The 17,363-nt window shown below is 43.0% G+C and overlaps 1 protein-coding gene across 6 annotated transcripts in view; it reads left to right on the top strand.

The window, feature by feature from the left end:
- LOC144944915 (adhesion G protein-coupled receptor B3-like) overlaps positions 1–17,363 on the top strand; it is a 176,226-nt gene that overhangs the window by 57,043 nt on the left and 101,820 nt on the right. For all 6 annotated transcript variants that reach the window (XM_078873091.1, XM_078873095.1, XM_078873094.1 and 3 more), the window contains exons 5-6: positions 6,463–6,627; positions 13,086–13,250. In XM_078873091.1, coding sequence (XP_078729217.1) covers positions 6,463–6,627; positions 13,086–13,250 — 330 coding nt within the window. The remainder of the gene's footprint in view (positions 1–6,462; positions 6,628–13,085; positions 13,251–17,363) is intronic.

Genomic DNA, 17,363 nt, shown 5'->3' with positions numbered 1-17,363 from the left:
TGGAAAAGTTTGTCCAAAATTATTTACGAATCAATGTTACATGATGTTTAGCTGTAGGAGAAAACTGGAGAACCTGGAGTACACCGATGCATAACAGGGGGAGAACATGCAAATTCACCGCAGCAAGACGCCCGGTTCAGGAATCGAACACGGGACAATCTTACTCCCTGGCACAAGTGTTACCATTGCACCACGCGCTGTATTTATTGTGTCGACATTGCGATGCGCTTTGCTCTTCAAATTATCCAGCCCGATCTGAGACGTTAGTGGGTTGTTCAAGCAAGCCCTATCATTGACATGTGCGCGTGAATGTTGTGTTGGTGCTCCAGATACTTGGGTCATTATGCTCAGCAGAACCGAAATGTCAATCGCTCATCCGCCATCCAGAGCGCATGCGACAATCATAGGCATTCATGGTCACATCGTGGGAGAGAAGGCAAAGGTCCAGTATAAATGGAACACTCCACAGGTAATCACCAACGCCTGCGATGTTCTGTGGCATACAAGTCGGGCGTTAAAGGTACAGGGGAAGCCTTGCAATTGCTCACTCTAGCGCAGTGCCAGATTAAGCTAGTGCGGTGCCTGTAGCATATGTTATAAAGGGTCCCTAAATAAAAAAACACACGTAAATATGAAAACACAAATATTTTGCTTGCATAGTAAAGTATTTGTCTTTTTTCATTTGCTATACAGACAGATAATACGACAAATCGCTAACCTTAAACACCCAATCGTTCATCAAAGTTGAAGGCAGTATAGTACTATAGTAATAGAGCAAGTGCAGAATCACTGAACCGGAATTAATAGCTTGACAGCATTTAGCGCGGGGCCCTTGAAAGTGCGAGGCCCGTAGCTACTTTTTCTACGAGGATAATCCGGCACTGCTCTAGCCACTGCTCTAACAAGGGCCTCCGCCCTAGGAAAGGGTGGTGGGGGGGGGGCTCTAGAGTAAGCCTCTGAGTGAGTATTTGGCCTACTCTTCCACGCTGGCCAGACAACGACCTAACTCTGGTAAAAGTAGTTTAACACGTAGGCTTTCGCGACCAATATTATTCATAATAAACGTTTTCGGGTTAGATCGCGTTATTTATAAATGTGTCGTAACCCTCCACCACCCGACACGGCCAATCAAAAGACAAAATAGTTCACTACTTTAGCCCACCGGTGTGTTGAAAAGTTAATCCACAACATTAAAACATTTTGAGTATGACGTTTCGCTGGTAATTACATCCAGCATCATCGGACAAATTGCAAATTGTCAACGTGACACTTTTTTACTGATTGGCCGTGTCGGGTGGTGGAGGGTTACGACACATTTATAAATAACGCGATCTAACCCAAAAAGTTTATTATGTGGTAAAAGTAATTTATACTGCTGGGTGGACAGAATGGGGGCGGGGTGGGGGTGGGGGAGACTTAATAAACTTGCCGACTGTTTCAATTGCAGTGCTGGAAGTATGATTTGGCGACCTCTGGACTGTGAGTCCAGTGCATTGACCATTACACCACGGAATGCAAGTGTGGCCAACGAATACATTGCCGAACAAAAAAGATGTGCCTGATACCCCACGTTGCATGGCCCATAATGTAACATAGAATAATCAGAACTCTTAACTTCAGGGGCTGAAACGCTGTTTGCAGTGGATAGTTCACAACATCTTCTTGGTTCTTTCGGTAAAGTCACGTAGAATGGAAATAATAAAATAATAAAAATAAAACATAATAAAATAATTATTATAATTCTTTTATAAATAGTTTATTAATTATTTTATAAATTATTTTGTTATGTTTAATTTTTATTATTTTATTATTTACATTCTACGTGACTTTACCGAAAGAACCAAGAAGATGAATCCCTGCAGTCACGAAAGCTTTAAATCGTAGTTCACAACACTTTGTACCTGGCAGCCCGAGTTTTATTCCTGTCCATTGCAAAGATTGGAGGATCGAGCATCTGATCCGGTCCTGTGACCCCCTTCCCTTTACCAACCCGGACTAACCAGCGTGGTGATGTATGGTCAAAGAATCTCCACAGCATGGAGAGACTTTCATCCAGCAGATGATTTTAAAATGTATCACTTTATTATTTCGCCAGAGGAGAGAACACACCCAATTGGATGACCACTGTGAAAATGAGATCAGTTGAAGGCAGATTTTCTCCCTGCTCAATCCAGCAGTGGAGCGGCACCGATCACCATAGGTGGCCATCTGCCAGCGGTGGAACTCCACATTTTCATGACATGGTCAGTCCCTCCAAAGGATGACCACCGTTACGTTTTTGTTGACGCTGAATAAAATGTGTTCTAGCCCCGGTTCTTTTCGACTGCCAGCCTCCCAGTGTAATCATTAAACACAACGAGGCGTTGGCTTTTTTCCTTGCAAGAAGAGAAAAATGCCCTTGCAAGCGTTGTACTCCATAAACCCACACTTCCCGGGTGTTGAGTTTACTATTTAATGTACTGACTTTTCTTTGGCGCTCACTTTAATCAATTTAGAGCTCTGGATATATTCAACGTTCCAAAATTAAATTTGGGTAATTGTGGGTGAAATACTGCAGTCGCTGTACACATGTTCTTCTTGATTGTCCTTGGCTCATTTGGGTAGTTCAGTACGTGTTATACATACCCTAAACCAATTTGAGTAGATGGAGGGGGGTAGGGGCACTTTAAATGTGTGCAAGGTGAGCTAAAGTGATTTATCGATCGTTTGAAATTAAATTTTTTGCACGAAATTGAAACTGTGAAATGAAATGAAAATGTTTTAATTTAAGGCCCCGCCTGCAAGGATGACGTTACATCATGCACTGTAACATTGTAAGAAAAATGATTAAAATAATAAACCCAAGCGAGCGCGAATGCCTCATAAAATACGTCATACGTAAATTTAATGCGGATATTATATCCAGGTGGTGGTGTGACCCATTGCCCAACTCCTAATCTGAACGTTTTTGTTCAATTCCTAGTGAGTGGTCAGCTCAGCCCATTCTCCCTCTGGTATGAAATAAATGCCCGTTTTTGTCATACATTGTGGTACTGGTGCCTGGTATAGAACTGTGGACTGGATACCATCCGCTTAGTACCATCATCTGCAATGGGTATATCACAACATTAAAATGAGCGGTAACTTTTTTTTTTTTATAAACCTAAATGCACGTGTGAAAGGCAGCGATTATTCACAATCATATTGCTTAGACATGCGACGGTGCTTGGATTTATCGATTAAATTTGATTCTTACATTCATGATGAACACGGCGAATCATACGGTGTGAGGATATGTTATATTTGATTTTTGTATCCTGTATGTAATCGGTATACGTGACTTCTGCAACCGCTATGGGCACGAAATTCACCGAAATGCAAAACAACCAAATTGATTCTTTACGGAATCAACACCCCCGAATTATGACAACTCATTGAATCACAAGATGGTGTTAATTATTACACTCTTAGCGCTGATAATCTTTTTTTATTTAAAGAAAGCGTATAGAACCTCAGACGAATTTTTTTTTTTACCTTTACATTTCTAGATACGTGTTTTATCTTTTGACATTTCGAGAAATGTGAGAAGAAAAAAGACGGTAGTGTTGTTTTGTCGAGCTTAAACGAAAGGCAAAATGCGAGTTATATAACTTGCATAACAATGGGTCAGCACGGCAAATTTGCTATCTGCTTGGCTTGAACGGGTTTCTTAGCAGCCTATTGTGCTCATCTCCAAGCTGGAGGTCATTCGTCTAAAGCTTCCATCACATGTCCCTTTCATAAAATGATCACTCGGATCCCTTGCACATACCTGTTAGGTATACACCCGCTAAGGAAAAGTCTGCGTTGCCATCTGCCTCCAGCCGTAACATATCCATCCTATTTCCCCATCGCTAGTTTAATGGTTAATTTGATCTATTTAAAGTAGAAGATGTGTCTCCCTGCTCAAACAAATATTGCGGCTGTACTGATCTCCACGATACTTGCAAGCCAGAGGTCGCCAAGTTCACTCTCCTGGCACGACAGCTGGAACAATGGCGCGAGTTTCTGAAATTATCTCACATCTGTCCACTCGGCAGTACAAATACGTACACTGAAGTTAGTTGCTCAGCTGCTTGCGTGCGTGCGTGCGGTGTGAATTGTGGGTATCCCCACCTCTTCTAAGATATCTAGCCAGCATGGAAGAGGAGGCCGAATGCCCTTCAGAGAGTCTTTCTAGAGATTCCTCTGGTGCCGCGGTGGCAAGATGTTAACTTCCTCGCCTGGTATGCAGGAGGTCGTAGGTTCGATCCCGACCCTCACGCCTGTATATTTGAAGTTTGCATGTTCTCCCTATGGTCGTGTGGATTTTTTCTGAGTCCTCCCGTTATTCCCTCCATATTTAGAAACATGCCTTTAGATAATTTGGCTGCTATAAATTTCCACATGATAAGCCACTTCGTTGAGTGATCATTTGTAGCCAGGTCGCTTATAAGAATAAATGGGTATATAGCTCAGTGGGCCTTACCTGCTAAAATAAAAAGTTTAATTTAGTTAGTTTAGTCTAGTGAAGGCCCTTCTAACAGCAGTGTCTTTCGCAAGTAATTTCAGGGTGGGAACTTTACCTTTGACCCTGAGCCCCTTCCACATTCCCACGGTGGCCTCATCGACCAAACATGGAGGTGCCTGCATCGAATCCAGCAGTTGGGAGGGCAAGGGTTGGTGGATGATGTAAAGTTATGAAACTCTCAAACCTTATTGGGCTGTGATGTGGCCAAGATATGGCTGTACAGCAAATTGACTATCTGGAGAAATTCCACTTAAACAAAAAGATAATACTTAAAGGTCTGCACATATGGATTTACAACCCCACTTAGTGCACTGCCATCTCCTAGCCACCGTGCAGCCCAGTAATTCTTGGCGGCTCACACTTCTGGGTGATCCACCAACGCCTTCTTGTACAGCCCTGGGTTACAGGCACCCGCCGTCCTTTACCCAGCCAATTATAACACTGCATTTGTCACATTCGGTGCTATATTGGGGGACATCCCAAATACCACCATGATTAGCAAAATAAGCCATCGTTGGTTTTTCCAAGTGCATCTGACAAGTGTGATCAATGGACTTAATGTGAATTATGTGGGAGCCCATTGATCAATCAGTTGGCTTTATTGGCAACATCTGACTTGGGCAGTCTGCAATACCCAGGATGTTTCATTATGCTAATCAAAGTGGAGTTTAATCAATTTAAACCGGGAGGCTGTTTACAGGATATGTGCATCTGCAGTTGGATAACATTCAACTCCCTCGCCTGTGTGTATTCTCACTTACCCACCTATGCACAGTGAACATTTGTATACAGAGACTCCTCTACTTACGAACGAGTTTGGTTCCAGAAGTCTGTTCATAAGTCGATTTCTTCGTAAGGCCACCTTTACTCCTGTCGATTCCAAACATGTTGTACGGCATGTACACTAAACACGGGGAATGGCTTTAAAAGTTGTATAATCTCCTGTAGATGTAGATGCCACTGATTCCTCACATTCTGCAGATGGAGATGCCATCACCGCCATCTATTGCGCGGTGGTTGAACTCTCTGTCCGAACAGGCAACTGAACATATGGACAGGTGTGTTCGTATCTCTGAAAGTTAGTAAGTCGGGTGTTCGTAAGTAGAGGAGTCCATGTAATGCTGATATTGTGACTATAAAACGCAACAACTGGAACAGTGGATCGTGTGCATGTGTGCGGTGCCTAAACGCTCATATTTCCCAGCCACTATTAACACTTAACGAGGGAATAGTGCTGTGATGGTCAGTGTGTTTGCTTGTGCTATGATTCCAATGACTTGATTCCTAGCCATTCACAGCACCACTGAATCTGACCTTGGACTTCTTCTAGGTTGACTTGGCCTAGCAAAAAAAACCTGGCATGGTTTATTAACGTCAGTCAGTTTAATCAAAGATTGCTATTTGCCCTTCAATTCAAATTGTCTCCATACTCCAACGAGCATTGGCGAGGCGCTCCGCTACGTTGTGCGCCATGAACCAGAAGTGTAACTTCTACAGTAACCCTTTTCCATTCCGTGTATGTACGTGTACGTCATCAGTTTTCCTTCCGATTCCATTCCGATGACATACATGCACATGTACATCATCAGAGTGGAATCGGAAGAAATCAATAAAAGAAAATAACTTCATCCACAAGGCCATGCGGGGGGGTGTGTGTCACAGTTTGGCGCCATCTATCATAGAATACGGTCGTGTCGCTACAGTTCTCTGAGGTGAGTACAATGTATTTAAAAACAATGGCGTTATGCCTCTCTAAGAAATATATAACGCTGCACAACTTGCGCATTCCGAGATTCACCCCATGCTGCAATTTGCAGTCGTCTCAGAATGGGGAAAGGGTTAAGTGAGTGCGTGACAATGTCGGATGTTGCAGTCGAGAGACATCCTCCTCCTGCTGCTGCTGCTGTTGCCGCTGTGCCCTGTGTGCCCCACAGTTCATGGCACGTGGGAGGAGTGGACCCCCTGGAGCCTCTGCTCCTTGACGTGTGGCCGCGGGCTGCGCACGCGCGAGCGCACCTGCAACGAACCGCAGTATGGCGGCAACCACTGCGATGGGCCCAAAAACCAGAGCAAAGTGTGCAGCATTGCCCTCTGTCCAGGTACCTCCGTGTGTATCTCAACGGCTACGATTCCTCCCCCTCCCTCCAAGCCGCACTGCTGCACAAGCTATCTTGATGTTGATGAGGGGGCCCTTCCAGAGGCGGAGTGAGGATGTTGCTGAAGCATGTGGCCCACTGGTGGTGGTTAGGCCTCCCCCATGAAATCTCCATCTGACATCTCCATCGTCCCTGTATTATCTCTACCATTCGTCTCTCTGCCTTACCTACTTCTGTCTGTGTCCACCACTTCAATCCAAATCATCCTCAGTCGACTTCCTGATTACCCATTGAGCGTGTAAACCTTCAATTGGGCCTCTGTATTACTCTGAATTTGACCTCCTCCAGATCCTCATGACTCCTTCACTACAGATTTCTTCATTGGGGCTTCCAGATCTCTCAATCAGACCTCTAATATACACTTGAATCCGACCTCCACACCCTTCCATTTGACCTTCGTACGTCTCCAATATGGCCTCAAGATCTCTACATATCACTGCAATACATTTCATAGGACCCCACAAAATCTGACTTTATGTGACCTCCAGACCTCTCTATCTCACCTTCTTTAGACCCCCACCATCAGAATGCAGATCTATCGATCTATCCATCAGACCCCAGCCCCTTCCATATAACCTCCCAGAAAATACTGTCATTAGCTTGCAGAACCTTCAATCTGACTTCCAGGCTCTTCTATCTGACCTCCATAAAGCCCTTCATACCACCGGACCACACATCTGACCTCCACACTCTTCAATCTGATCTTCAGAGGACCCCATTATCAGCCTCCACACCCCTCCATGTGGCCTCCTTAAGATTTCACAATCTGACCTCTAGATTCAATGTGATCTTCAGAAAACACCGCAATCAGCCCCACACCCCTCCCATGTGCCCTCCCAATGTGACCTCTATCAGATCACTCGTTATAACCACCATGAGACCCCTTGTTTGATCTCACCTGTGGTCTCTTTTCCATTCCAATTCTCAATGAACCACCATTTTGTTATTTTAATCTCCGTGGTATTCAAAATGTCTTCCACAGCCTCGTTTAGTGTAATAGCATTGAGCGTGTCTTTGGCTGTATATTTTGATAACTAATATATGAGAAAGTATATTGCCAGTTGTGCAGAATTATAAATTGGATGAAATGCAATCCAGTACTAAAGACAAAAATCACCTGTATAACCTTAACAGACTGTTCGGGCAAGTGCTGTTGTTAGCGAGCACCTATGAAGGCCCGCACAGCACATGAGGGGGTGGGTGGCCAGCACCACCCCCGGCCGCCTTTGTCTCCCGAGTGGTGATGTTTACACACTGCACCAGGTACTCATTTGAGGCTGAGTTGACCTAGCAGAGGTCCAGGGACCAGTTTAGATAATCACCACTCTTGTTGGCCATGAGCGGGAATCAAACTCGGGTCATCAGGTTCGTAGCGTAGCATGCTAACCACTGCACTTCCGCTTCCCACTACGACTCTAGTACCACCATTACATTCATGAATGCTGCCTTTTTTTACATATAACAAAGTAAGAAAATGCATACTATTTATAGCAATGACCTTCCATGCGATGTTCCTTTGTTTGAAATGTCTATTGGCCAAATGATTGGCTTAATGTATTTTTGTTCAGTTTTTAAGGCGGTGTTAGTAATGATGATGGTATATAGTGCATGCATTGTGAATATAATGTTCAATTTTTTAGAAGGAACAATATGTTTTTTGATGTATTACAGAGATGGAGTCCAATTATGATGTGAATGCGGGGATGTGTTGGGTTATATTTGATGCTTCTGCGACTGTTAATTGACTGAATTTAAAATAATGCACATGCAGAAGAAAGAAAGACATTAAATTAAAGCTAAAATAACGGGAAATGTTCAATCCAGCCACCGTTCATTATATTTCACGGAGAAAGCTCTGTAGGCCATCCATATAAACTTAGCCGAAAGGGTTGTTGGTAAGAGGCACGAAGGGTGTTCATTTACACCAGAGATACACAATAGTAGGCTGCAACCCTATCCCTCCGTAGCCACTTTATCGAAAGATTAATCTTCGCCGAAAATGCACTGTACAGTAGAACCCCTCTTAACGATGGCAATTGGTTCCACGAAAACGGTCGTTAAGTGATGTCTTTGGTCATTAAGCGAGTATAGAGAATACATTTTAAATGCTTAATTAGTTCCGATAGCATCGAAAGTTACCCCGTTTCACCCATAAAACGTACTTTATAATATTTAAACAATGGATATCCATCCATAAAGATACTAACAACATTATAAATACAAATCAGAGGACACCTCTGTCACACTCTAAAGTGAACAGATAATGGCTCCGACTCCTGGCAATGCAGCTTAACCCCGTCCTGCTCACCATTATGAAGGTCCATAATGATTCTGGGCAGAGGGTCAGGGACTCCAAAAGGACGAAAAATAATCCAGAGCCCTGGCCTATTGATCGTATCATAAAGCACATATGTATATGCTTTATAATGATCGTATGTTCAGTTGAAATTCCCTAAAACTCTGCTGCAGCAGACAGACGGAGAAAATTATGTTCGTGAAGGACCGCGCCAGTCTGAAATCACATCGGGGCTCTGCAAGCCTCTTCTCAGCACGCCTGGAAAGATGTTGAAAAATACAGCACACTGAGGAGGGAGATGCCAGGGTAGTTGTTGTAATCAGTGTTGGCTCCCCTGTTTAAAAATGGGGACGACCAAGGCATCCTTCCAATTATGTGGAACCCATCCTGTGTATCAGATGGTTGTACTTTTGCCACATTGGGCAGTCTGCACATAAAAAGCCAACCTCCCTCATCAGTTCGCTTGAACGGTCATCCTCTGCCCGACGCTTTACCTGGTCTCAGGCTCTAAGATCACCCTTCGCACTTGCTCAGCTAGCCAGTCACAGAGACCAGCTGATTCCTCCAATATTTGAAGCACTGCAGTCCCATCAAGGTCAATCTTGCTGTTGTTTGAGCTAAAGAGTTTTTCTTCCCCCAAGACCTCACAGAAATGTTCAGCAAACCTGCACACACACAAAGAGAAAGACAACCACCCCCCCTCACCCTGTACAACTCCGATTAGCGCAGTTGGCTATTTGCGGTGCAAAATAACTTCAGCATACGTACATGCATAGATTGTTTGGAAGAGTTCTGTTAACAAGCACCTATTAAGGCTGGCATTGCACCAGGTACCGATTTAAGGCTGAGTTCACCTAGAGCACGGGTGGGGGGGGGGTATCCAACCTTGGCTGGGAATCACCCAGGTAATGTGGGTTTGTAGCGGAGCACACCAACCACTGCGCCATCGTTCCCTGCTGCGCACCATACATCTACACATGAATAAGCACAAAAATTCACGCGAGCGTGTGCGCACGCGTGCACCCTTGCATGCTTATGAGGTTGGGGACAAATGAATAATTTGGCAGGCTGACAAAACGTGTTTGGTCAGCAGCACGCGCACAATTGGGCGAGTTCATGTGGAGGATTGTTGACACATAACGATTATCTGCTTCGAGATTCGTTGAGTTGTCAAGATTCTACTCAAGGAGTGATTCCTTTTTGCCGTTGCTGTTCATATGGCATATCCAGTGATTCAATTGCATGCACTGTGAAAGGTAAACAAAGGGGTAATGGTGAAGCCTTGCAAATGATTTGCTCCTGCCACTGCTGGCAGGCGGGCCTCCTCCAAATAAGTTTGAATCCGAAAGAATCGACGCTTTTACGCACACACACACAATTTGATGTATTGCGATGTGAATTGATGCTTCTTTGCATTGTTAGAGGGTTGGAAAGATTGTCAGCCGAGTCATTCCCCAACAATGAATGCGATGCAAGCCGCATAGGCATTAGCAATATAAGGGTGGATAAATGTGACAGAAGATGCTATACGGGAGTATGGGGGTGGGGGCGTCGTTTGTAGCAAGAGGCAGATGAAAAGGTGGGGGAAGGGGGCCGGGAGGATGTCAGTCAAGGGAGCAGGCGAGGGCTCCAGTGCACTGAGGACAGCAAAGAATGCATTGGATGGGGGGAGGCAGTCAGTCATAGGCAGAGGAGAAAGGGAAGGTCATGGGCTTGGACTTGAACAGCGGGATGGAGTTGGCAGTTGATCGCTGCAGAGAGGGAGTTCCATGCGTGTATTGGTGGTAAATGTGAGAGACAAGGATCAGCGAAATGTAAGTTCGCTTGATTATGTAAACACACGGCAGCTTAAGAAATAACAGTGGCGAGGGACAAACTGCCTTGGCCCATTGACAGGTTTACAAATCGTTCCCAAATTTCTGAAGAGGATTTCGCAAATAGTTTTTACTTAAATGCTAACTTCGCTGAGATTGTTGCAGTAATTATTTTTATTTGCACAAGTATTGCATTGCAATTCACTGCATTCTGATTATCACTAGAAATGTGCTTTAATACAAGCCACCTTTTTGCGTTTTATAATGTTGTTTGGTCATTGCAAACATTCATAACCATACAGGATCACAGTTTTTCTAATTGAACCGACCATGTTTTTACACTGTATATATGTTCAACTTCTTTCGCACCATATGTAGCCAACCGTGCTAATTAGAGGTGTGGGGAAGGACAACAAACTAAACACAAAAAGCAGTTCTAAAGAAATGAGTTTTCAATCTAGATTTTAAAGTGCATAGCTCCAGTGTCTTTCTAATACTGTATAATGGGCAATTTTTTCATGCATTTGTTTTTGTAAGGCGTAATGTTCATATATATATCGGTGCTTTAATTTGGCTGTGTAAACCGCTTTTGTCAGCAAAGCCTGAAACATAAAAAGTCCTGGGATCTTGAAATGTATCACAAAATAAACCTGGAGCAGTTTTTTTCTAAATTTGCACTTGCACAATGACATGGTTACACATTTTTTTTGGTCTCCCACTGGCAAAGCAAGATTACAAGCCCACGGTGGAATCTCCTTATCCAACAAGGGGATGTTCACATCCCCCGCAGCAGGTGTAGCTAATGAGACCACCGAGCGAGCGTTCGTGTGAATATTTATCCAGTAAATTCCGGGTGTAACTCTCTAAAATGCCTGTGCATGCCCTAATGCAGGTGCAACGATGCTGAGCCAGCAATAAAAGTTTCACATCTCTATGGCAGTAATTCGTTTGTTGCCATAGGACAACTGCTGTTGCTTGTTAAGGAAATGCCCCTTATTTTATTAACCCTGGGACGGATTATGGCCTGGAATGATCCATCTCAAATTTAAGCTCAGGATCATCCGAGTGTGAGTCAGGTGCTGTGGCACAATGCCACCTGACCAGATTATGGGAAATAATACTTGTAAATGTTTGTAATTGTCCAGAAGCATTGGTAGGTCTGGCTTCATCACCACTTCAAAAAGTGTTGATATATTTTAGTGTTAAGAGATTCGTGTTTGAGCCAACAGCAATGTCTACATTATAGTATCGGGCAGCATTTGAGACTTAGACAGCTGTAACTAGGATTTTGAGAAAATGTGCATGATAAGCTTTTTGGAAAAACAATAAACAACTTAGACGTTTGCATATGTAAATATAACTAGTTGTTCCTGTGGCCACACCCGCAGTAATATAGCGACGCTGCCTACTACACGTATTTGATTCTGTTATTTTGTTGTCTTAAATCAACTGGGAAGTTCAACTACTGTAGACCCCACCCCTTCCTCTTTAGGCCTTCCCTCTTACTCCTTAGGACTCACCCCTTCCTGATTAGACCCCATCCTGATTAGGCCCCACCCATTCCTGTTTAGGCCACGACCCTTCCCTCTGGCTGGGGTTGGGCTTGTTTTTGGTAGGGGTGGGGGTTCTGGAAGGGCAGAGGAGTTTAACACGTAGTAGGCTTTCACGGCCTATAGTTTCGATAATAGAAGTTTTTTTGTGTTAGATCACGTAAATATAAATGTGTCGTTAAACCTGCCACCACCCGACACAGCCCATTAGTAAGGCTTGTCACGTAATGAAAACATTCCAGGAAGTTACTTATTCAGGAGAGGAAACCCACAACATTTACAATTTGAGTGCGACGTTTAGTCGGTAATTGCAACCAGCCTCATCAGGCGACAGCCAAAATTTGATGAGTAGTTGGCGGGGATAGTAGGGGTGGGTCGGCTTCATGAAGACCCAAATCCCTCTGAGAGCAATACAACAATAGATGTTGCAAGAAAGCATTGCAGACATCATCGGGAAGGAGACTTTGCCATAGTTTGGGGTAAGTACGCATGGTGAACGAGAATATGTTGCTGAGACAGGTATTGAGTGAGCACCCATAGGTTGGGCATCTCAGCGGAAAGCTGAAGCCCAGAAGGAGGCACAATGTAAATGCAGACTTTGGAAGTTGTGTGTTGACTGTACAACAGTTGCATGATCAGGCTGAATGACGGGCGTGATGGTGAGTTGTGGTGGCATCAGCTGCAGTAATTACAATGACCTCTTTATCACATCAAACTTCCTGTTTGTTTTCTGTTTGGCAGTGGATGGAAAGTGGACAAAGTGGTCAAATTGGACTCCTTGCTCTGTGTCGTGTGCCAATGGGACCCAGCAACGATCACGGGAGTGCGAAGGCCCCATCTATGGAGGCGCGGAGTGCAGGGGCCAATGGACTGAAAAACAAGAATGCTACATCCGCGTTTGTCCCGGTAAATACCTTTTTAATTTACGCACAATCTCCCACCACATTCCCCCAATGATTATTTTTTTTATACATTCGAGTGAACATTTTACTCAAGTGCTGAATTACTATTTGTGCGTTCCGGCACATATTACATACGCGTTCTGCTTATGAGTAACATCATTGTGCATAATTCTAGCCCAGGTAAAACAATGAGATGAAAACGGCATGAGGATTTGTGTTTTACGGACAATCGGTGAGTCTTCATATTGTACGTAAAGAGAGACTTTATTTTTGAACCAGCTGGAATGTACTTTCTTGAATTTTTTGACAACAAAACATTATTCCAGTGTACCCTTTGTTACGTCTAAATCGAGTTTGCTGACCACTTAAATAAAAGAGAAGATATGTTTTGTTTTTATATATTTATCAGGTGTAGACGTTTTGGCTCAGTCATAGCATGTTTAGATGGAAGTGCTCAAATGTAGGCCTGTAATGCTTGAAGCCAATTCAATTAGCAGTATGGCTGCTATAAATGCCTGTTGCATATTTTTGCATCTAGAAAGTATTGACATTTCTGATGTTATTTCTGCACTTAATTTTTTCTCATTATTTATACATGAATCAGACTTATTTTCACCGAGCATTGCAAAATCTATAGGGCCTGGTTCACGTGATCTCATGTGGACAATAAAGAAGGACCGTCGTGCCGAGAAGGGCCTTTGCCCAAAACATCCCGCACCTCCGATTAGCCCGGTTGGCTACGTACGGTGCGAAAGAAATTCAACATGCATATGAGACGTTATTTATTAAGGAACCGCCATCTCATTGTCACATGCATTGCGACTCTTCAAATATTTAGGGGTATTTTTCCCGAATTGGAAAAAAATGCCTGCTCTTGATATTTTGGTTGCCAACCCCTGACCTGTTATATATTTGTCCTTTCAAGGCAGTTATTGACGAACGTGTTGAGTTTTTTGTTACCTTGGACAATTTAATGTTTCAGCCTCTTTCTGGTGCCTTTTATGATGCCACAGGACAATGAGGACGTCTCTTAATGTTATGTAGACAGGACTCCGGTGATCATTTGATACAATAAAGCCTATATCTTTTCTGTAAAAAGTGTGTACTGTATTTATGGCTCATATTAGAGTATATGGCTGCTATAAATGTCACCGTGATAATCCAGTTTGTTGAGCTATCATTTGTGACCAGGTGGCTCTTTTATTGCCTATATTTCAGTAAAAGTCTCTTAGTAAGCTTCATAAACGTATTTAAGTGATGTTGCTCTGGAAATCTTTTTTAATTTCTATTATTAAAGTCCTTAAAATGATTGTATGTCGTTGTGGTTGTTAATGAACGGTGTTAAAAAAGTACACACGGATTCACGCTAATCCCTATGCACAGTATTAATATGGTCACTCCTAATAATATTATGAACGGTCCTGTAGAGAGATTGGCCAATACCATGGGAATGTGTAATGTCTACTACTGGCTCAGGGCCTCAAATAGAAATGCGCAGTGTGCCGTTATTGTTTAATATCCATTAACAACAAAGCCATTCTTTTTTTCCTGAATGCGTTTTTTAGTGTCACAAAGTGGCACGATGCTAATTTCTATTTTCGATGTTTTTGTTATTTAATTCATAAAGGGAATGAAATACTCTTTCACATCTGTAATGAAATATTACATTATGTCTAAAAATGTAAATTACTTTAAACATGCATGTATTCATATCGGATTCTTTACTCTGCACAGCAATATTTATTTTACACTTATATCTAGGGGATGCATATTGTTAATAAGCCACTCTGTTGCCCCTGTATGTATGCGTTCATGCATACATACATACATATTCGTGAACATATGCATATGAATGGCATTATAAATATAACCAGACTGAGAATCCAGGAAATGAATACCAATCCAATTTCAGGTTTATTTTTAAACACGTACAAAAAATACATCACACGGTGAATACTATTGTTTTTAACATTGCTATTACCTGTTAGCATATTTAAAACATTCACAGGATTACGTGTGACTTTATTCACTCTGATAATGTATTAAAATAATAATAACAATAACATGATATACAGCCTTTTGTCAATCCACTGTCGTATGAAGACATTCCCACACCCTGTTGCTCATAATATTTATTTTACCATATTTCACCGCACTGATGGCAGCCGGAACCAGGAACAGAAATTAGGTCGCTGGGTTCATCACACAGCATACCAACCATTGTACTTCTACTCCACCCAGTTCTAAGACACTTTTAATGAAATTATCCTTGCCCATTGTATTTACAGAAATTAATTCATACAAGCATACAGGTCACATATCACTCGTGATTATTATTGTTGTTGTATTGTTGAATGCTTCGCAACCTCCGATTAGCGCGATCGGCTTCGTGTGGTGCAAAAGAAGTTCAACATACATACATTAATCTTGATTTGAAGCTCTCGTGACTGCAGGAATCCATACTCTGTCGGTAAAGTCACGTAGGTATAAAATAAAATCCCACCTGATGACGGACACTTGTTGTTGCGCTCGAAACGTCGTGATTTATTTTATTTTATACCTACGTGACTTTACCGAAAGAACCAAAGAGTATACATACGCAATGAAATGAAACTATTAACCTGAAATTTTTTTGTTATTTACCAGGTGAGGCCCACTGAGCTATATAGCTCTTTTTTCAGAAGCAACCTGACCACACGTTATAGCTCAAAGGAAGTGGCTTAGAATATGGAAATTTATAGCAGCCAAATACTCTGAAGCATATTTCTTAACGTGGAGGGAAAAACCGGAAGACCCGGAGACAAATCGACACGACCACGGGGAGAACACGCAAACTCCAAATATACAGGCGTCATGGTGGTGATTGAACCCACGACCTCCTGTATACCAGGCGAGGTAGATAACATCCACCGTGCTTGCAGGCATCTTTTTTGTAACAAGCACGATGCGTAGGTGGGATTTTGACCTGACAGTGGCATCGCTGTGATGTTCGGTGCAAATCAAGGCAAGCATTTATTTGCAACAACAAAAAAGTATACTTTCACCTGAAATTCTGTATGCAGTAACTTATTTGGATGATTGCCTATTTTTGCCAAGCTAGGGTTGTAAGGGTGGGGTGGGGGGCGGTGGTTGATGCAATTATGTTGCGGGTTGAAGCAAAGAAATGGGTGCATTCACATTTGTGTGATGATGAGAGCAGGGTCAGTGCAGGGCTTTTACAATTTTCGAGCGCTTGATGTTCGCTTCTTGGTAATTTGATGGAATTGCAGCAATTGTGGCGCTCCACTGAGACGGGGGGCTGAAGCTGTGCATGTGCACAGAGAGCGCAGTGGGTCTCACAGGAGCGTGTCAGTCATTACAATGCAGCGGGGAGGGGTACAATAATAAAAAAAGCCAAACATCAATTTTTCAGTTAAGACACCACTGCTGACACCCGCAATCAATAGGGCCCTCTATATGAGCTTACCAAACGCAGGGAAATGTTGATTAATTTGATGTTGCGCTTGTAGACGCCAAGCTTTGAATATCGTGATGTATTGGATTGTAAGCAACAGCAAGGCACTGCAGGAAATCACTTCTTTATTTCCGGAAGTCCCTTTTCTACTACAAAGGGAACATCGCCGATATATCGTTCCTCAATTTGTGGTCTCTTGTTGATTCGTGTAAAGGTCCATAATTTGCAAGAGTTCAGTGCAAAAACGTGAGCAAGTGAAGACGATGGTGAGTATGCAAAGAGCCATTAGACCAGCAACGCTTGAGCGATGTGGATTCATGATAGGGCCACTTGTGTGGAATTCCGTTGGCCGATAAATGTGGAAAAGGACGTGAAATGTTTGACAGGATTGTGGAAATGCCCTCGTTACAAATGGCTAAGAGGACCGGAGGCAAGATCATGAGCTGCCATCTATTCACTCTTTGTCCTTTACGAACAAGCAATGACACAGATGGAAATATTATAATTGCAACTGTATGAGAAATGTGTGTTGGATGGGGGAGGGTAGCTTCTGAACCGAATCATTGCACAAGGGTGAGTGGAGGGTTAGGAAAGGGCAGTTTATGTGGGGTCACATATTATATTGCTACGTTCAGTCTCATTTATTTTCCTCTGAGGCTTATC

This window comes from Lampetra fluviatilis, chromosome 2 (genome assembly GCF_964198595.1).
Source record: "Lampetra fluviatilis chromosome 2, kcLamFluv1.1, whole genome shotgun sequence".
Taxonomy (NCBI): Eukaryota; Metazoa; Chordata; class Hyperoartia; order Petromyzontiformes; family Petromyzontidae; genus Lampetra; species Lampetra fluviatilis.
Note: the sequence above shows the minus strand (reverse complement) of the source record. Positions and strands in the feature narration are given on the sequence as shown.